Source organism: Sceloporus occidentalis, unplaced genomic scaffold (genome assembly GCF_023333645.1).
Source record: "Sceloporus occidentalis isolate IW3139 unplaced genomic scaffold, rSceOcc1.0.p SCAF_6, whole genome shotgun sequence".
NCBI classification, from domain to species: Eukaryota; Metazoa; Chordata; class Lepidosauria; order Squamata; family Phrynosomatidae; genus Sceloporus; species Sceloporus occidentalis.
Window position 1 is genome coordinate 773278 of NW_028316986.1, and position 21777 is coordinate 795054.

Sequence of the window (21777 nt, forward strand, 5' to 3'; positions counted from 1 at the left end):
CTCTCGGGGGCTGGGACAGGTCCCTTCCGGTACGCAGACTACTACAGCGCCCAGCGGCTAGTGGACCGGATGAGGAAGTACGAGGAGGTCTACGGGAGCCCCTTCACGCCCTGTCAGTTGCTGCTCGACCATGCCAAGGACTCTAGCAAGAAGTTCCACAAGTGAACCTGCCTGAGCCCTGCCGTCCACTGACGCACGCCTACCCAGCCCCAAAGAAAGCTGGGGGAGCTTTGCCAGAGATTCTCTTGCCAGTGTGGGGGCATAGGCCATTGCCTTTCTAAGTGCCTTAGCCGCTCAGGCACTCCTCTCCCCTCGGCGGTTGAATGTTGGCTTCCCACTCTCTGGGGAAGGAATGGGGGCTGAAGGGGTCTCTTTAGTCCCAGCCTGGCCCCTTTCGGACTTAGTGCTGCAGTGGTGCCTTTGAGAGGACCCCATTTCTGGGGCTCAGCACAGGTCCAGATGGCCATCACTAACATGCAAAGAGAATTCCTGACAATAAACCCTGGTGTCTTGTTCTGTGGGTCCTTTCTCCTTTATTCAGGATCTGGGTTGCTGCTCAAGTTTTGTCAGAAACAGAATTTAATGGGGATTTTATTTTGGGGCAGGGAGGGAGCTTCCTTTTAAAGATGTCAGAGAGGCCCCCCACAAACATGGAGGATGCAGGGAGGGGGCCTCAGCCAGGATGGGGAACTGGATGGAGCAGAAGAGCACTGTCCATGTGCCTTGTTTCTACCTCTAAGGCTCCACTGCTTGTCCCATAACCCCCGCGCCTGCCTCTTTCCAGGCCCTCTGCATCTCTCATCTGCCCCCCTGTGTACCCATTGTCTCCATCTGAAGAGGCCTTGCTGCGTGAGAATTACTCCCATCTGTTCATTGGCCCAGGGTGCATCCACACTGTAGAAATAATGCACTTTGAAGCTAGTTTTAGGTGCTGTAGCTCTATCCTATGGATGTGTAGTTTTACATGATCTTTTGCCTTCTCTGCCAGAGTGCTGGAGTTCCTGCTCTGGAAGTGTGGCCTCTCCACTCCTTGGTCTAAAGGGGAGCAAGATGTGGGTGTATCTCCACCAAATCCATGTTTGGACCCCTACAATTGAAGTCATTCAAAGCTAGCCTGGGACCCATTCACACACCCCAAAGTTATACAACTAAGGCTCCACAATAACTGCCAATTCTGTAGTCTGAATCCTGGGAATTATAGTTGGGGAAGGCCCTCAGGTTCTCCAGCCAAGAACTGCAAATATCTCACAGAACTACAAGTTGAGTCTCATCCGAAATACTGCAAAAACCAAAACTTCACGGGCAGCTGAGACAGTGACCCCTTTGCTTTTCGGTGGTTCAGTGTACAGAAACTTGTTTCATACACAGCTATTTTAAAATATTGTATGAAAATACCTTCAGCCTAGGGGTATACAAAATATCGGTCAATTTTGTGTTTAGACTTGGTCCCATCTCCAAGATATCATGGATGTATGTGCAAATACAGGTATTCCGAAATTCAAAACACTTCTGGTCCCAAGCATTTCGGATAAAGGAGACTGAACTTGTACAAATCTCTGAATTGTGTAGGATGCAGCTATGGAAGTTAATATGGCACCAAAGTGATGTGATTGTGGAATGTGGAAGAGTCCCTGGCACTGAGGATGAAGTGGCCAGTTTTAGGGAAAGGACTTAATTATTTTGGGCAGGGGGGAAGCCAAAAACAAACAAACCCATTATAATAAGTGTTAAAAGAATGTGTTCCAACTCTGGGAATGGTTATTACAATGGCAGCTATGATTCAATATACCTAAGTGCAAAGTATAAGGTCCACCCATAACACTAGAAGGCAAATGGAGTCACTGAAAAAAGCTAAATGGTGGGTAATTCAGGAGAACAAAAAAGATCTTCACTTAGCACAGAGCCAGACTTGAACTCGCCAAAATGAAATGGTGGTTGCCCACTGAGAGAGCTTTAAAAGGGAATTGGGAAAAACTGGTGGATAATCAGGCTGTTGAGGGCTACTGGTCAGAATGGCTCTGGTACCCGAGGCCAGCTGCCCCTCTGAGTATCGGATGCGTGGGGCAAGAGATGGAGGGAGGGTGCAGCGCTTCTCATGAAAGCCCGCTTAAACACCTGAAGGGATGCCCTGCAGAAGATGGAGCAAGCTTGTTTTTCTCCTGCTCCAGAGCCCAGAACACAAACCGATAGATTCAAGTGACAAGAAATTCAACATTAAGAATTACTGTACAGTGGTCCCTCCACATTTGTTGGAGACATGAATGAGGAAAAACGGCAAAGAAAAAAACACTGTTCTTTTTGCCCGAGAGAACACCCCTCTAGCAATCTTCAGGTCCTCCAGTGCAACCGCTGCCAGACGTTGACCATAGAATCATGTTGGAGGACCTACAAATGCCTAGAGATGTGTTTTCTCTAGGAACTTGTAGGTACTTCAGCACAACTCTATGGTCAACTTCTGGCAGAGTTGCACTGGAGGACCTAGAGATTCCTAGAGAGAACATATTAATCAAGTCCACAAATAATCAAATCTGCAAATGTAAAGGGTCAACTGTCCTTGAAGGCAGGAACTGTTGGAATATGGAAACCCTTAGGAACAGAAATGGAATTCCTGCACAGGTGCGGGTAGGATCAGATGTACCTTCCAGCTGTATGATTCAGTGTCCAGCTGGTGGGTGCCATCCCAGTGGGGCAACTGGCCAGCCACAGGATGCTGACCCAGGCTGCCCTTTGGCTCGATCCAGCTTCAGATCTCCATCACCAACAGTCAAGGCACAGATGTTTTTTCTTTTTAATAAACTGGTTTATTTGACTATGGCAGTGATTAAAAGTGGAAATGAAGGCAAACATTTTGCAGTCCTCTATACCTGAGTCAGACACACACCTGCCATCCTGTGCTAAAAAGAAAGGCATTAAGTAAGTAAACTTGTGGTCCTCCTAGGAATCCAGAGGCAGCTTGACAAGGGGATAATGAGGAGATGATGGTCACTATCAGTTGGTCACTGTCACTGGCCCAGCAGAGAAGTTAGTAAAATGCTGAGAGAGTTACAAGATGGTCACTAAAAGCTTACAACCCATTGTGTAAGCAATGTTGTGCTAAGGAGAATAATTGCCGGACTCCCAAATCCAGCCTGGCCTCTGGCTAGCCAAGGGGAGAGAACATGAGTTGCAGGCCAGGACCACAAGATCTCTTGGTGGGCAAACAAGGATGATGGGGAATGCAGCCTCCTCTCACCTGATTCTGACTAAAACTCCCTCCTTCCCTACCAAACGTGGCATGGTACATTGGAGAACAGCAGGATGCACACTGCTACCACCACACTGCACAGAGATAGGATCCGTGCAGTAGTTGTGACTTTGCCTTTTGCTCATTTGAGGCTCTAGCCCTCATTGGGAGGTCAGAGGGGCTTGGAAAGGCAAGTCTGGAAATGCTGTAGAATTAGAGAGGCCCACTGCAGACTCCATCTATCAAGCTCATGGGTATGGCTTGGGGGAATAAGGGAAGGTGAATCCAACCCAACACCCATGTAACCCAGGATCAACCCTCAGTCCCCCCTCTGTGACTTGTGATATCAGGGAGGATGCTGGTGGTAGCTACTAGAGGGCTCCCCAGTGCAGAAAACCATCCTATCCGGATGGGTCAGCATGGGGGAAGCCCAAGGCACTTAGCCTTGATGGGATCGCTCAAGATCCGAATTGTGTCATCCTTTTGCTAAGGCAGGTGGTGATGGTGAGCTGGAATTGGGAATTGTTTGCACACAGCAAGCAAGGGGAGTTTCCTTCTGAGAGTGAAAATCTTTTTGTTTGTGGACATTCACACCGATTGCCTGGATGTTCTTGCATATCGCACCCCATTCTTCTCCCCTGGAAAATTTGCTTAAGCTTGTGAAACACTTCCCCTTGGGACACGATTATTGCTATAAATACATATGCCCAGCCAATAGCAAATGGGTCTAGTTTGGAGCTGGACAGGACCTCTGAGGTGAGCTGGACGCTCAGCAGCTGGCCACCCCACAGTTGGCAGGCGGCTACTGAGCCATCGTCATCCCAGGAACCCTGCAATTGGTGCTGTACTTCAGATAGGTACAGTATTGCTTCTTAACCACCCTGTAACTCACTATTATCTCCTGCCTTTGCATCATTAATTCTTGCATGTGTGCATGTGCTTGAAAGAGTGTGCGTGTGTGTGTGAGCTCATTTTAAATAAACTATATTAACTTGGAACACCGTCTCTGGAGTCCTCTGGGTCTGGGACTGTTATACGAAGGTCAAGATCCCGGTTTCCAAAGCCTTCTTGCTGCTTCCTATTGTGCTAAAGAAATTTTCCATTGACTACATTTGTGGGTGCCCTCTTGGGACCCCCCCCCTTGCAATTTAGGTACCGCCCAGAAAAGGGTCTCTGCCTACAAAAGCAAGCATCTCAGGACTGCCTTAAAAGGGCTAATGTCTTCAGTCTTTTTAGCACATTGCCTTCTGCAGAGGGCATGTGCGAGGGAGCACCAGCCTTGCACACTTCTACCAAAGCAGTAAGTGTACATCACACACACCCCAGCACACATTTAAGGTTATGGGGCAGGATTTTGGGGGTGAGAGAAGCAGCCCCCCATTTTGCCCAGACTGTGCAATAGTTATCCCTCCAACCCTAACCTCCCAGATCTTGGATGGGCATTACTACTTCTTCTTTAACTACAATCCCCAGAATCCCCATCCTGGCTAGAGGAATTCCAGCAGAGGCAATGGGCAAACTGTGCCATTCAATCAGCAGACATTCCCAGATCCCACCCTCTTTAGCCAGCAGAGATGGGGATCTGGTTTGTCAATCAGAAATATGACAGCAAACTGAGGAAATCCATCCCAAATCAAAATTAGTTTTGTTATCCTTGTGCACCTTCAAGTCGTTTCCAACTTATGGCAACCCTAAGGCAGACCTGTCATGGGGTTTTCTGAGCAAGATTTGTTGAGAGTGGAGTTTGCCCTCATTACTGAGGCTGAGAGTGTGTGACTTGCCCAAGGCGACCCGGGGGAGTTTCCATGGCTCTGCAAGGATTTGAACCCTGGTCTCCCAGTGCCCTAGTCCAACACAAAGCCATGAGGCCACCCTGGCTGTCAATAACTCTGCCCCTTCCCCACTAAATTGTCCTTCAGTCCCCAAGTTTCTACCCTTACAGAATTAAATTGCATTAAACTTCAGCTGGGCCTTTAGAGACGCAGTTTAGGCATCCGAGAAAACCAGGGCAGGTAAAGCAATCAAGGGAAAGGGGCATAACCTGTGTTTGAGTTCCAGGTGGGATTGGTTTCCAGCATCTGCCTCTCTGCAAGGTTAGAAAGTTGGGGGATGAGGGGCAACCTTTGGGATGCCAGAATTGTTTTTGGAGAGCAATGTCTCATTTTGCCTTTCCTTCGGTAGTGACATTTTTTGTTCAGCCTCCAGGTTTTCCTCTGGGACTCGACCGGAAAGGTGGCTCTAGGGGGTCTCATCTGCCAAACCCTCACCCCTTGCCCCAAATGGTCCTGTTCCCTCCTCCTTATACAAACACCCACATATACACACACAGAGCCCCCCAAGAAACCCACCCTGCCCTGCCCCACAGCCTGGTCAAAAGAGGCCAGCTCCCCACCTTGTGCAATGGGGGAGACCCTGTGCCAACTTCCCCACTTGCTCCCCTGGCCCAATGCCAAAGAGGAGAGCAGCCCCATTGCAGCTTCTTTGCAAACTCCTCTTAGGATAGATGGGACTCCAGCCCCCATCCCAAGGAGAGACCCAACAACCAAGGCCTCCTTCTGGTCCTCCCATGACATCTCTCTCCCTTGTTCTGCCCTCCAAGCAGCATCCTTATGCCAAGGAGCAAGTTCTGGGACTGGTGTCTCTCTTTCTCTTTCCTCTTGGCCTCCCTGTTGAGTGGTCCGTAGCCCTATATCTTGGGCCGCCAGCCCTTGATGAACTGCATGATCTTCTTGACCTGGAGCTTGGTGAGGCGGAAGTCCTCCAAGAGGATCTCCTCGGTCAGCTGGACGAAGATGCTGCCGTCGATGCGCTCCCGGGCGAAGAAGCTGACCACGTCTTCGGAGAGACCGATGAAGCGCAGGCACCGGGAGACCTCCTCCAGAGACAGGGACGAAAGGTCCCCAGGGGGCTGCCAAGAGGAGCCATCCCCGTTGTGCCGGGCGGCCGGGGGCACCTCGATCACCCCCTGGGCCAAGTACAGCCGGGCCACAGCCCCCTCGGCTCCGTGGACGATGGCCGCCGGAGACAGTGTGGCCCCTGACGTCCGGACAGCCACAGCCTCAGGTGGCTCAAAGGCTTGGGCAGCACGAGGCGGAGGGGAGGGCTGGAAATGCAGGTCCCCCTCGGTCGCTTGGGTCCCCTCAAAGGGCTCAAAGGGCTCCGGGGAGGAAGAGGCGCCTGGTGGCCTCTGGGGCCACTCCAAGGACTCCAGCCAGTCTGAGGAACCCGAAGACGCGGGACTGGATGAGTAGGCTGGGTTGGAGAAGGGGTTCAGGGCCCCGAAGGGGGCGAAGCGCTTCTGGGCAGGGGGCCCCTTGAGACGAGGGCAGCTGTGGTAGCTCTTGACAGCTTCGCTGCCACCCAAAAGTGGGGTGGACCTCCCCGTCGCCACACTCGGGCCCAGGTCACTGTAGGACCACGGATCTGACCACGACGACCCTTGAGTCGCTGTCGTTGTCGCTGTCACGTGTGGGGATGCTGCAGGAGGGGACTGAGGCTGAGCCGGGGGGCTGGAGACCAGCTGGCGGCTGGAGATCTCCCCAGCTTTGCAGTCACCCCAAGTGCAGGGGTAGCAGTAGAGCGAGTAGGAGTCCGGAGACGGGGAGCAGCTGCCGCTCCGTGGGGCTGACCTGTGGGGGAAGGAGAAGTAGGGTCAGTGCCAGAAAACTGGGGGGTCCAAAGCACTGTGGAACAAACCAGGTGCTCCGGCACATGGTGGCATCAGTAGCAGATGCATGGCTGCAGAGAGGATGGCAACAGCTGAAAGCGCATCTAAAACAGCATTAAAAACGTCTCTCTTCCAGGACCCCCATGAAAGTGGGAAAACCGCAAATAATAAAACACATTTTTTAACCTGAGGGAACACCTCTCTAGGAATATCGAGGTCCTCCAGGGCATCTCCATGGTCAACATCTGCTGGGAGTTGACTGCAGAATCATGCTGGAGGACAGGACCTACATATGCTTAGAGAAATATTCTCTCTAGGAACCTCTAGGTTCTCCGGCACAACTTTTGTGGAAGTTGACCATAAAGTTACACTGGAGGGCCTAGAGATTCCTAGACAGAACATACTAATCGAATCTGAGAATAATACATGCCGCAAAAGTCAAAGCCACAAATGTGGAGGGTCAGCTGTATTATATGAGTGTATTTTAATAGTCTGGCCTCAGAGGGTGGTGGGCTTTCCAGAGGTCTCTCATGTAGTTGGATGGGGGTCACTCATATTTCCTGCTCAGCTGGAGGGGGTTGGAGTACATCCCCCAGCTCTAAGATTCAAGGATGATGATGATGATGATGATGATGATGATGATGATGATGACGACAGTCTGGGGAAGAGAAGGTTCAGAGGTGATAGGACAGCCCTGGGTAAGTATTTCAAAGGGTGTCATATTGAGGAGGGAGCAAGCTTGTTTTCTGCTGCTCCAAAGACTAGAACCCGGAACAATGGATGCAAGCTACAGGAAAAGAGATTCCACCTGAACATTAGGAGGACTTCCTGACAGTAAGGGCTCTCCAACAGTAGAACAACTCCCTCAAGTGATGGAGTCTCCCTCCTTGGAGGTCTTTAAACAGAGGCTGGATGGCCATTATCACAGAAACAGTAAGAGAGGCGTCCAGAGACTCCGTGGGCCATGTTAGACTGGATCACCTTGAGTTTGTGAGTACCGATGAAGTGGACAAGCTCCTTGGAAGCGTAAGGAGGACGACGTGCGCCCTCGATCCTTGCCCATCGTGGCTGACCGCCCAGGGAGGGGATGCTATGACTACATTATTACGATCAATGATCAATGCATCCTTTAGGTAGGGCAAATTTCCATCACAGCTAAAATTGGCAGAGGTTAAACCGCTCTTTAAAAAGCCCTCCCTAGATCCCCTAGAGAGAAACAACTACAGACGGGTCTCCCTTTTACCATTCTTGGGCAAAGCGATCGAGAGAGCAGTCGCCTTCCAACTCCAGGCTGCCTTGGATGAAACCTATTATCTGGACCCGTTTCAAACTGGCTTCAGGGCGGGATATGGAGTGGAGACGGCCATAGTCGCCTTAATCGATGACCTCCGTCTGGGCACAGACAGGGGAAGTGTGGCCCTGTTAGTGCTCTTGGACATCTCAGCGGCTTTCGATACCATTGACCATGGTATCCTTCTGGAACACTTGAGGGAGCTGGGCATCGGGGGCACTGCGCTCCAGTGGCTCCAATCCTACCTCTTGGGCAGGTTCCAGATGGTGAGGCTGGGGGACAGTTGCTCTTCTAGGAAAGAGCTTATATCGGGCATCCCTCAAGGTGCCATTCTATCCCCCATGCTATTTGATATTTACATGAAACCGCTGGGAGAGATCATCTGGAGACATGGGGCGCGGGGTTATCAGTACGCTGATGACACCCAAATATGCTTCTTCTTCGTGGTCTCTGCGAATCATACAAATGGGTTTTACTGCGCCTGCGCAGTGCTGTTCGGAAACTTCTAAAATCACTGGGCAAAGTTTACTTTTCAACATATAGAAACTTTTTGGCGGTAACCCCGCCCACCCGTTATAAGGCCCCTGCCTTCCCGCTCTTTCCCCAGTTCCTTTTTTCCGCCGTGCTGGTTGCTGTTTGGAACTTCGCTCTTGCTAGCTCGTTTGGATCACTGGTTCTATTTGACTCGGACTGTTTTTTCTGGACTTTGGCTTCTCTTCTTCCCCCGTGTTATTTGACCTCGGACCGTGTACTTCTATTTGGATCTCGGATCTCGTTTTGGCTTGTCGACTTCGATAAAGGATGTCTCCTCCTTTCAAGAAATGCGACGTCTGGGGAGGAAAAGTTCCTGTACAGGACCCGCATTCCTCTTGCCTGCTGTGCCTCGGCCGGGACCATGACCCCAGGGCTTGCAGCCTCTGTAAGTCTATGTCTTCCCAAGCCCGGAAGAACCGGGAATCGCGGCTGACGTCCGCAATAGCCCAGGGCAAGATTCGGGAGGGAGATTCCCGCCCTGCCTCAGCCCCTTCGGCTTCTGCTGTGACTCCTTCTCTCCCGGCCCGTGATGGCCCGGCCAGCGCACCTCCTTCTACTTCACTGGTGCTGGATTCGGGGGCTTCTGACGCCGTACCCCCTGTGGCCCGCGGCTCCACTAAGCCCAGTGCCACCTCCAAACCCACTAAGCACCCTCATAAATCGGGGTCATTGGGTTCTGCTGCCGCCTCTGCTCCACCTCGCGAAGAGGGAGCTCCCTCCGAAACATCGGGGTCATCCCAGCGAGCGGCCTCCGACCACAGGTCCCATAAGGCGGCTTCGGCGACATCTTCCAGCTCCATGAAGGCCAAAGCCAAGTCGGGATCGTCGGACCATTCCAAGCCCTCCAAATCTGATGACTCTGCCTCGAGAGGGGCCGCCTCCGAACCCGATGCCTCGGGCCCGAAGGAGTCCACCTCCGGGAAAAGAGATGGAGCCGGACAGGTGGCTAGGATCTCGGAGTCACTGATCCTCTTCTTTCCCCCGGATGCACCTGCTCACCCTAAGTCTGGCAAAAAGAGGCAATCATCGGCCCCGGTCTCGACATCTTCTTCTGCTAAGAAGGCCAAGTCATCAGGTGGTCATCCAAGTTCTCAATCAGGGTCTCCATCCAAGAGGCTGGCCACATCCAAGGAGGCTGCTGGGTCCTGGAAGGCCCATCATCGAGACCGTCCTCGTCCCGACTCCCCGGTGATGGTTGCTTCCCTCGCCACACCATCTGTTGAGGTCCACTCTCCTGTAAGGGATCGCGACCGTGGGGCCGCCGTCCAATCATCTTCGGTTCCAGCTCCGTCGGCTTCGACAGCGCTCCCCTTTCTCCTCTCACATGACGAGGACCCTTGTGATCTTCCAGCGAGGTCCCCTTCACCTGCTCTGCATTCACCGGCTCGGGTACTTGATGATGCTACATACTTCTACGACTCGGAGACTGACCAGTTCTTCTTGCCAGTTCCTAGAGAAGTCGCCTTGGCTAAGCCCACTTCGGTTCGGGACCGTGTTCGTGAACAAGACCGTGCTCATAGCCAGGATCGATACCGACCCGAGGAACGTACCGACCGACCAGGGCCGTCGTCGGCGCCTTACTTGCTGCCCGTGACCCGACCGACTGAACGCACCAGGCCTGTGGCTGCTGTTGAGCTGGTTTCTTCGGATTCTGAACCAGATCCCATCGGTTCTGATGACGCCTCAGGTGAAGAGGAGCTTGCTCGGGATTCCCCTCAATTCCTTCACCACCCGGAGATAGCCTCCCCGACGGATGATGTGAGGTCGTTTGCAGAACATGTTATTAAGATGTCCAGGGCTCTGGACATCGAGCTATCATATCCTGAGGAGGAAGCCAAGGACCCGGTTGAGCGCAGGGTTCGCGGTCGGGTCCACGCGACACCCTCCGTTCCATTCCTGCCGTCTCTAGAGACTTTGGTCAAGCACTCCTGGGACGCCCCTTCTTCACTCCTTGGCCCGCCACGCAAAATAGAGTCCCTCTACAGGGTCTCGGCTCCAAGCTCACCATGGTTGACCTCGCACCCTCGTCAGAATTCGGCTATCGTTGAGGGCGCCCAGCAGGTCTCCATGCAGCATCAGGCGGCGTCACCAATGGACAAGGAGGCCAAAAAGATTGATGCCTTGGCTAGAAAAGCTTATGCAGCGGCTGCGTTGGCAGTGAAGGCAACCAACTATACTGCCTGTATGGGCGCCTATGTCCAAACCCTGATGGAGGGCATCTCCCCGATCGTGCCGGATGTCCCGGATGGGGTGCAACGGACACTGACTGAAATCAGGGATGAGGCCCATTCCACTGGCACCTGGCTCATCACGGCGTCCAGGAATGTCGTGGAGTGTTTGGGCAGGGCCATGGCAGCATCCATCGCCCTAAGGAGGCACGCCTGGCTAAGGGGCTCAGACCTCAATTCTAGCATCAGAGCCACCATTGAAGACATGCCCATTGATGACTCGGGCCTCTTCCATGCCGAGACTGACGATAGACTTAATCGAAAGTTCAGGATGAAGGCGGTGGTGAGAAAACATGGTATGTCGGCCCCCGTTCCATCCCCTTTCCGCAAGCGATTTCGCCCTTGGCAACAGTAGCAAGGTCAATTTCATAGGTCCTCCTATCAGGACCACCAGTTTCAACAGCAGGGCTCTCAGCGCCAGAGGTACCCGTCCCAGTCCTCTTCGTCTTCTGGCCGCCGCAATCAGTCTTCCCGGTACCGTAAGAACCGCCGGCAAGACCCCGATCAAGGCAAAAAGAGGGCATGAAAACTTCCCGCGCACTTCGCCTCTCCTCTGTGCTTTTTGGACATCCTTAGGCCCTTTGCCAACGTATGGGCCTCTATTTCCTCCGACTCCTGGGTGCTAGACATTGTCTGTAGGGGCTATTCCCTCGAGTTCGAAGAGCTCCCGCCCACCAGAGCTTTTATTTCCACCCACCCCCCCGGACACCCTTCTCGACGAAGTGCGCGCTTTGCTTCTCAAAGGGGCAATCTCCCCGTTACCCCCCAAACACTGTTCCAGGGCCTTTTTCTTCAGGTACTTCACGGTACCGAAGGCAGATGGGGGCATCAGACCCATCTTGGACTTAAGAGAATTGAACCTCTTCCTCGAATACCGCCGGTTCCGGATGGTAACCTTGGCTTCTATTTTGCCTCTTCTCTACCAGGGCCTGTGGTTCGCAACAGTCGACTTGAAGGACGCCTACTTCCACATTGGAATTTGGGAGTCCCACAGGAGATTCCTCGCCTTCACCGTCAGCTCCACCGCATACCACTACAACGTGCTTCCCTTTGGCCTTGCCACGGCTCCACGGGTCTTTACAAAGTGCATGGCTCCAGTGGTAGCATACCTCCACCAGAAGGGCTACAGGGTCTTCCCTTACCTGGACGTCTGGCTGTTTGTCGCTGACTCACAACAGGACCTCCGAGAGGCAATTTCGTTCGCCTTGCATCTGTTGGACTCTCTCGGACTGGTCGTCAACGAGGAAAAGTCCCACTTCACTCCGGCCAGGCAGGCCAAGTTCATCGGAGCCATCCTCGACTCCGAAAGATGCTCCGCCTTCCTTCCTACGGACCGCTTCCAGGCGTTAGTAGCATCACTGAAGCCTTGCATTTCCCACAGAAGGGTGAGGGCCAGGGACGTCCACATTGCTCTGGGACACATGGCGTCAACGACCTTCGTGACACCGTGGGCAAGGCTCCACCTATGCCCACTACAGTCCTGGTTCCTCTCAGTCTTTTCCCCAATGGAGGACCCTCCGTCAAAGTGGCTCACGGTACCGAGGCCGGTGGCCGCATCCCTGAGATGGTGGTTGGACGACCGCAATGACTGTATCGGAATGCCCTTCCATCAGCCTCAGCCTCAATTGACTTTGACAACAGATGCTTCTCTGGAAGGCTGGGGCGCCCACCTGCTCGACCTGGTTGTCAGGGACAAGTGGTCGGCCCAGGACAAACATCTCCACATCAATGCTTTGGAGATGCTCGCAGTCGAGAAGGCTCTGAGGGCATTCGAGCTCACCGTCACAGGCAACGTGGTCCTCCTCAGGCCGGACAACACTACCGTGATGTATCACATCAACAAGCAAGGAGGCACCAGGTCCAGGACTCTGCTCGAGATCACTCTTCGCATCTGGGACTGGTGCATCCAAAGACAGGTGCTCCTCCAGGCGATTCACCTCCCAGGAGAGGACAACGAGTTGGCAGATCGCCTAAGGAGATCTTCTTCGGTGTGTCACGAGTGGAGGCTCCATCCGGAGACGGTCAGCGACCTCTTCGACCGGTGGGGAACCCCCCGGATCGACCTCTTCGCGACCGAGTGGAACAGCCACTGTCCCCAATTCTGCTGCAGAAGGCTAATGGACGGATCCCTCGGAGACGCGTTCGCCTTCCTTTGGACGGGAGAGCTGCTTTACGCCTTTCCTCCCTTCCCTCTCATCATCAGGGTGGTGTCCAAGATGACAACGGACTGTTCGCATGCGATCCTGATCACCCCGTGGTGGCCGAGACAGCCTTGGTTCGCATCCCTCCTCCACCTCTCCAGGAGATGCTTTCTCTGCCTCGACTTCCGTCCGGACCTGCTGTCGATCCAGGACGGCCAGATTCTGCACCCGGACATCGAGAGCCTGCCGCTGGTGGCTGGAGGATACAGCCCTAACCGCCCTGCCGGAGGCGGTGAGGACGGTGATCCTGGCTGCAAGGAAACCTTCCACTCAACGGTCCTATGCCCTGAAGTGGAAGAGGTTCAGCCTCTTCCTTGATGGAAAAGGCTTGTCTCCTGCTCAGGTCTCCACTCCAGTAGTGCTGGAGTTTTTGATGGCGCTATTGGATGAGGAGTTGCGCCTCTCATCCATCAAGTGCTACTTGTCTGCCATCTGTGCCAAGTATCAATTCGGGGGGAGGGCTTCCTTTTTCAGGGATCCCTTGGTGAAGGGGTTCCTTAAGGGATGTGCCAACCTGTACCCTCACGTATCGGTACCGACTCCGGCTTGGAGCTTGGAGGCGGTGCTGGCTGCACTCCAGTCCAAGCCCTTTGAACCGATGGCCACAGCAGACTTGAGACTATTGACTTGGAAAACTGCCTTTCTTGTGGCCATCACCTCTGCCCGCCGTGCGGGTGAACTCTGTGCCTTGCGGAGGGACCAACCCTTCCTGAGGTTTCACAAGGACAAGGTGGTCCTCCGAACAGACATTACTTTTCTGCCTAAGATTGTCTCTGCCTTTCATATGTGCCAGGACATTGTGTTGCCCACCCTCGCTTCCAACCCGACCTCGGATGCGGAGCGTAGTCTGCACTCTCTTGATGTCAGGAGAGCGCTGGCGTTTTACCTGGACAGAACTTCTACCTCCAGTCGGTCCGAGAGACTTTTCCAATGCTACTCGGAACCGAAGAAGGGGTTGCCCGTGTCTGCGCAGAGGTTCTCCAAATGGGTGGCTGGTACCATCCACCTCTGCTATGAACTGTTGGGCAAACCTCTTCCTGGCAGAGTTCGGTCCCACTCCACAAGAGCAGTTTCGGCATCCTCTGCATTCCTGTCCGGGATTCCCTTGGAAGATGTCTGCAAGGCTGCAGTCTGGTCCCAACCTCTGACTTTTATTAAGCATTATAGGTTGGACACTAGAGCCATCCGAGACGCAGCCTTCGGGAGGGCTGTGTTGGTTTCAGGGTTGCATTGATTGCACTACTGATGGTTTGTGTTTCAGCATTTATCTACATAATGCCACTGTTTTACATTCTGTTGAATGTTGGTTTGCACATTTCTATGGGACTGGTCTTGCATGACCCCTTGTTCCCTTCTCAGGTTTAGCAATGTTATTGCTATGTTTGGTTTGTGCATGAACAAAAAGACTGACTCTTTTATGGTTCAAGGTGTTTATTGTTTCAATAAATATACCTTTGGTTTACCATAGCTTTGGTTCCAGGACACTCCCTCCGCCGCATACCTAAGCTTGTCAGTCTAAACCCATTTGTATGATTCGCAGAGACCACGAAGAAGAAGGACAGGTTGCTTACCTGTAACAGTATTTCTTCGAGTGGTCATCTGCGAATACATACAAATCCCACCCGTCCATCCCCTCAGCGTCCTGCTCTGATTGGCTCTTTCCATCGCCTCCTTGGCGGAAAAAATTGCGGAACTGGGGAAAGAGCGGGAAGGCAGGAGCCTTATAACGGGTGGGTGGGGTTACCGCCAAAAAGTTTCTATATGTTGCAAAGTAAACTTTGCCCAGTGATTCCAGTAGGTTCCGAGCAGCACTGCGCAGGCGCAGTAAAACCCATTTGTATGTATTCGCAGATGACCACTCGAAGAAATACTGTTACAGGTAAGCAACCTGTCCTTCTCTATGTCCCCGACTGCTACAGTGACTAAGGCTGACTTCTCCCCTCTGAATCCCTGCCTTGAGTCAGTAATGGGCTGGATGAGGAAAAACAAACTTAAACTGAAACCAGGGAAAACAGAGGTACTTGCCATAGGCTCCTTAGATCTGGGGAAGGAAATTTTTCCACCTCTCCTTGATGGGGTCACACTTCCCCTGAAGGATGAAGTTCGCAGCTTGGGAGTACTTCTGGATCCGTCTCTACGTTTGTCATCTCAAGTGGATGCGACGGCCAGAAGTGCTTGGTATCAACTGCGACCCTACTTCAACCGAAAGGACCTTGAAGCTGTAGTGCACGCTCTGGTAATCCCTCGTCTCGACTTCTGCAATGCGCTCTACATGGGGCTACCTTGTTCAACTAGTACAAAATGTGGCAGCCAGGTTGGTCACTAACTCTTCAAGACTTGACCATATAACACCTATCTTGAAAGGTCTACACTGGCTCCCAATCAGCTTCCGGGCACAATGCATGGCTTGGGTCTGGGTTACTTACGGGATCGCATCTCCCATACAATCCACCCCACACGCTCAGAACAAGTGGGAAGAACTCGTTAGAGATAGCAGCATCCAGACAAGTTTCCACTTCCCAAAGAGCATTCAGTATAGCTGCCCCCAGACTTTGGAACGGACTCCCAGAGATCTGCCTTGCTACATCCCTGGAAACTTTCAGGAAGGCGGTTAAGACAGAGCTCTTTCGGCGTGAATGCCCACCTGGCCTTCTATGAATTATAGACTGTTCTGTATGGAACGGGAGCATCTGACCCCATGATTGTTGATTTTATGTTTTTAACTGTGGTTTTAACTTGTGTGATAATAATATTGTAATGTTTTAATTGTATTTTTTAAACTCTGCTGTGATCCCGCCTCGATTCAATTGGGAGAGGCAGGAAGATATACATAAACTATTATTATTATTATTATTATTATTATTATTATTATTTTCCCGCCTCTCCCGGGTGGATCGAGGCGGGATCACAACCTAATTTGGGGTACAATGCAGAATAAGACACAACAATTCAATAAAATACATAACAATTAGCTATTAAAAACAGAACACAAAGTGACACTGAAGTTCAAGGAGGTGGATTCGTGTCTTATATATAATCAGGAGGGTATGCTCTAGGATTCTAGGATTCTAGGAACCCCTCCCAGAGCCACCCAAGGACTCGCAGAGAAGGCCATACCTCCTCATCCCCCTCCCCAAACCTTTTGCAAGCCCAAACGTCCCTTTACTCACCCATCGTGGAGTCCGGATGAGTAGTACGAAAGGCTGGAGCTGGGCGAGGCAGCCACCTGGAGCTTGGGGAAGCGCATTGGCACTGGAGGGCTGGAGGTTGGGGGCCCATGGGGGCCCCGCGGAGGCACTGGTGGGGCGACAAGGAGGCGGCATTCCTCTCTCACCTGGAAGAGACAGAACAGGGCATAAAGAGGGGTGGTCATCAGCTTTCCTGTAACCACCTAGAAGCCCACGTCCTTTTTGGGGCCACCTTGCCAGATGCAGTGCACACAGTAGACTCAACATGGAGACATGGAGTCTGAAGGAAGAGCCCTGGCAGCACCAGAGTTCAAGAGCCACACGGAGGAGCAGGGCCGTGTCCAGTGGAAGGTGATCAAGAGGGTCAAAGGCCTGGACTGAGGGAGCTGGAAGGGTTTAACTTGGAGAAGGGAGGACAGAGCAGGGACACAACGGCTGTTGATTTCAAGGGATGCTTTGTAGAGATGGAGCTTGTTTTTTGCTGCTTTGGAGAGCAGAACAAAGCAATGGGTTCAAATTTAATAGGAGTACAGATTGAGGGAAGACATAGTGCCACTCTATTCTGCCCTTGGTCAGGCCTCACCTGGAATAATCCTGCGTCCAGTTCTGCAAACTACATATCACATAGAGCTTATGGGTTCTACTCATACTGAATGGGTCTGCAGTAGCCAACATCCCTTTTCAGTTTTCTTCAGTTAAACCCCTACACTCTCATCTGTCCCTGGCTTCCTCTCCACCATAAGCATATGAATGAGTAGATGAAAGTCTACTTTAGTCTTTTTCCAGTTAGCAATAGCAATAGCAATTACATTTCTATACCGCTTATCAGTGCACTTCAGGACTCAGTTGGACTCATTCCCACTTACATTTTAAACCAGTGTGCGATTCGCCTTCGCTCCATGTTGGTAAATTGATTCCAAAAGGTCCATCATTCCCACTATGAAAGCAGATCTTTTCATTATCCCCTTAGAATTGCTTCTTTTTTGGCATGATTGTTGTCCTTACTAGTTTGCGCTGCTTCAATAAGTATGTCAATCATCTGTGCGTCATCAGTGACATAAGTGGCAGCCCAGGCAGCCCGGCTTGGGAACCATATATGTATATTTAAAATGAATTGATAGAAGATGCAATTGATTTATTTTGCAACTACTTGCAATCAGAGAGGCAAGTAGTTGCAGAACCAATGAATCACATCTTCTATCAATTTTACTTTTTAAAAATTGATAGAAGAGTCAATTAATTGGTTTTGCAACTACTTGCTTCACTGATTGCAAGTGGTTCCAAAATCAATCAATCGAATCTTCTATCAATTTAACTTTTTTAAAAAAATCATGCGCCCATCGGTCACACTGGAAGCACAAAGGCAGCCCCGGGGGGGAGGGTGGATCTCCCAAAAGCTGGGGAGGGACGGTAAACACCCCTCTGCCATTCGTCCCTCTGCTCCAGAATGATGCAATTCAGATCTGTTGTTCCCACTTGTTGAACATACTTTGGAATCAGTTCTTTTCAAAAGAACTGCCAAAGAACGAGTGTCAGGAAAGAGCGGAGGGGGTTGCATTTGCTTCGCTTTATCACTACAGGAATCGATCAAATTATGACAGGAACTGGTTTCAAATGGGAACAAAGACCATTTAAAACAATCAGCAATTCGCTTTAAATCATAGAGGGAATGAGCCCAAAAGTGGTACAAAACCTCTATACATATTAACTCTTAAGCAAGTTCAGCTGCTTTGCTTCCCCTCCTAAGATAGACCTCAAAGTCGCATGTGTGCAGGAGTCCTGCCGTCCCCACCTAGCGCCCTGCAAAGCGGGACACTTACCGCATCTGACTTGGGAGGGACGGGGGGTGGTGCGTCTCCTGGGGGGTCCTCCCTCAGCAGCCCAGGACGGCGCGGGGACCCCATGGGAGACCCCAGGCCGGCGAAGGAAATGAGGTCCCTCGGGCCCACCTTGGGGTGGACACTCTCTGGCCACAGCGGCCGCCCACTGGGCTCTGCATAGTTCTGGTTGGCCCACAGCTCCTCGTAAGGCAGCTCCGGTGGCGTCCGGAACGTGGGCTCAGCCCAGTCGGGCGTCACGTACTCCCGCTCAGGGTCCTCAGAGAAAAAGGTAGCATGTTCCTGGTTTCGGGAGGGAAGGACCAGCCGCTGGTGGCCCCTTCCGGCTCCTGAGTCCTGGCTGGTGCTCTCGGTGGAGGAGGAGGAGGAAGATGCGGCAGTGGCGGTGCTGGCACTGTAGAGGCAGAGGGAGAGGCACTGGAAGGAGTGTGCCAACTCGTCACGGGCGTAGCAGCCCTGGAGGCACAGCTGCACCCGCCGCGGGCTGGCGCACTCCTCAGAGAAGTCTGGCTTGGCCTCCCGCACAGCCTTGGAGTACTCATTGGGGTCAAAGCGCTCCTGGCAGAGGGCAGCACTCTCCCGCAACAGCTTCTCCAGGTGGGGGTCCCCGGCCCCAATGCCCCCTGGGCGCAGCATGCCCTCGGGGAGGAGAAAGCGGGGCATGTCGGTGAGGAGGAGCAAGTGGAAGGGCACCACTTCGCCTTTGCGCAAGGCGCAGCCGAGCACCACCGTCTTGGAGATGATGCTAACCAGCTTGTAGCAGTGGCCTTCTCGGATGGCGTGCAGGTCGTAGGGGTTGCGGGGTGGCCGGCTAGGCACCGTCACGTTGACCGGGAGGCGCACCTTCTCGATGATGCTGCGGACTGTGTGCTCGCCCTCTTGCATCTGCAGCTCCAGCGGGGAGCGGGTGCTGAAGCGGCCCTTGCACTGGAAGGGTAAGCTGAGGCTCTCGTTTGTCCGGTGGTTCATGCAGATCAGGCATGGCATCTTGCCCTTCAGGGCTTTGCTGCCGCTGATGCTCCCGCTGATGCTAGTCATGCCACTGCTGCCTGTGCCAGTGCCAGTGCCGGTGCCAGGGACGCCCGCCTTGCCCAGCTTCCGAAGCAAAGTGTTGAAGCGGGACTTCTCCTTAGGGGTCTTGGCGCACAGGATCTCCGCTTGGCCCATGAGGGTCAGCTCGTCCCCTGCATGGAGGGTGAAGTTGTAAACCTCACTGTCCTCGCTAAACTCGCCTGAGACGACCTGCAGGGCAGAGAGGAAAAGAGGAGAATGAGGAAGGAGACCCTGGAAGGGATGGAGGGAGGGAAGGAAAGAAAGGAAGGAAGGAAGGAAGGAAGGAAGGAAGGAAGGAAGGAAGGAAGGAGGGAGGGAAGGAGGGAAGGAAGAAAAGGAAGAGAGGGAGTGAGGGAGGGAAGGAAGGAAAGAAAGAAAGGGAAGGGACGGATGCTGGGAGGGAGGGCAAGCTTGCAAGAGAAGGAAAAAAGGGAGGGAGGGAGGGAAGGACAAGTTTGCAAGAGAAGAAAGAAAGAAAGGGAGGGAGGGTGGGAGGGAGGGAGAAAAGGAAAGGAAACGAGGGAGGGAGGGAGGTAGTGGCCATGCTGGATGGCCAGGGGATTCTGGGCATTGTAGTCTAATAAAGCCATTTTTCCAAAGGTCTGTTCAGTTCTGTTCCTACTGCGAGGACGGGGAGGACGACAAAGGCCCAAGAATGGGGAAAGGGGCCCTATTTATTTTGGCAGCCCTGTTCAGAGAATCTGTCTGTCAAAGCAGACCTGATTTCACTGGGGTGAGGACCACCAGGAAACCAGGCGGAGGCACACAAGCTTTAAAATGTGCCCCCCACCCGCAGCCTTCCAAGTCCTGTCTCCAGCCCAGGCTTAAAGCACAGTCCATAAAGCCAGGATAGGTATCTTAAGGTCTGCATTTATGCTCAACAGACTGCTGAGTCCAGGAGGAGAGCAAAGCATTAAGGACCAGAGAGAGTGAGACGAAGGATGGGACCAAGGCTGCAGGATGATCCCAGCTCTCCACTTCCTTCTCTCTCAGGCAGAAGCTTCTGGGAAGACCCCAAACCAAGGGCACCTTCCCGGCTTTAATGGCAGTATGAGATCCCAGCAAATGGACAATGAAATGGTGCTTTCAAGGCCTTAGACCACAGCTGTCCGGGTGCTCAGTTTAACAAGGTTTATTTTGCATGGAGCTAAGAGCATCCTTTTTGCCCTGGTCTATTTATCATGCCGCAGTTTCAACAATCAGGCAGTTCATGGCACTGCAACCCCAAGTTTTTGTTTTTATTTTATTAGGAAGATAGTGTGTTTTAGTCTAGCAATTCAGTCTGGCAAGGTTTACTTGACTTAACAATGCAAAGAGTCAGTGGCGTCACTAGGGTTGGCGTCACCTGGTGATGGTAACTCCCAGTGCCAGCCCCTACTGACTGCCCACAGAGTTCGAATCCTGGCTTGGCCACGGAAACCCACTGGGTGACCTTGGGCAAATCACACTCTCTCTGTTGTTCTGTGCTAATGGCATCACCCTTCTGAATGAGAGACCTCCAAGAGACTCATCCATATCCCTGCTCAGGTCTTGCAAAATCAGGGCAGCAGCCATGGCTTCCTTAATGGAGGCAGCGACAAAGCTGCAGCCAAAGGGTCAGATTCTACATTTGGACCAGGAGAAGTGACTTAAAGTGTTGAGAACTGGGGCAGCTGGTCCTCTCCTTTCTTTGCAAACGCAGACCCACGCACACGCTCCCACTTTTTATTCCAGGGCTATCGCAGCGCAAGCGGCCCACCGACCTTGACGCTGAAGGTGATGGCCTCCATGACGAAGACCCGGTCTGGGAAGATGCTGGCCACCTCCTCCACGCTGTTGAAGTACTGGACGGGCTCCCGGAGGTCCCGGTCTTGGTCCAGCAGCTTAAACTTCCCTGCAGGATTAGAACACAGGACACACCGCCTGAGGGTTTCATTCAAAGGAAAGACTGTATAGGGGAAAGTCAAGGAAGAAATGGCAAAGGCAGGTTTACAGATGCACATCAAGAAAACAAAACAAATGACAACAGATGCAATACATCCCTTTAAAGCAGATAATGACAAATGTACTGTGGCCGCATTCCCACTATGCTTTAAAGCAAATTGCCGATCAGGTTCTATCATCGTTTCCATTTGAAACCGGTTCTGATCCTACTGTGATTGGTTTCAATTGCCATGAAGCGAGGCAAATGCAACAAGGAGATCTGGTCACCCTGCCTGGAAGCCAAAATGACTCAACTGAGGCAATTGTACTTTGAAGAATTCAAAGATATAGCCGTGTTAGTCTGTAGAATCAGTACAGAGACTTCATCTCCATGCACCAAAACCAGTTTCCTATGCCTTTGCGCACTAGCGACTATCGTTAAAACGGGTCCTGCAACTTCATCTCCATACACAAAAGATTTGTCATTTGGATTGACAGGCTCATATACCTATGGCATCTATATCCCTGTCCCTGGCTTCCACTCCACCAAATGCATCTGTGGAAGTAGATTGAAGTCTAGGAAAGCTCATGCTGCCAATTTCTTTCTTCCAGTTAGTCTCAAAGGTGTTACAAGGTCTCTCTATGTACTCTG

General features: G+C 52.3%; 2 protein-coding genes across 2 annotated transcripts in view; one reads left to right on the forward strand and one right to left on the reverse strand.

Moving 5' to 3' along the window:
* Nucleotides 1-515, forward strand: part of LOC149310296 (trifunctional enzyme subunit alpha, mitochondrial-like) — a 44213-nt gene extending 43698 nt beyond the window's left edge. Inside the window, exon 20 of the mRNA XM_089528646.1 lies at nt 20-515. Within this exon, the coding sequence (XP_089384772.1) occupies nt 20-165 (146 nt within the window). The 3' untranslated portion in view covers nt 166-515. The remainder of the gene's footprint in view (nt 1-19) is intronic.
* A 5080-nt stretch (nt 516-5595) lies between these two features.
* The window catches only part of LOC149310297 (GRB2-associated and regulator of MAPK protein 2-like), a 33966-nt gene continuing 17784 nt past the window's right edge, over nt 5596-21777 (reverse strand). Inside the window, exons 3-6 of the mRNA XM_089528369.1 lie at nt 20966-21096; nt 18153-19412; nt 16315-16478; nt 5596-6852 (exon numbers count right to left, since the gene is read on the reverse strand). Coding sequence (XP_089384495.1) covers nt 5910-6852; nt 16315-16478; nt 18153-19412; nt 20966-21096 — 2498 coding nt within the window. The 3' untranslated portion in view covers nt 5596-5909. The remainder of the gene's footprint in view (nt 6853-16314; nt 16479-18152; nt 19413-20965; nt 21097-21777) is intronic.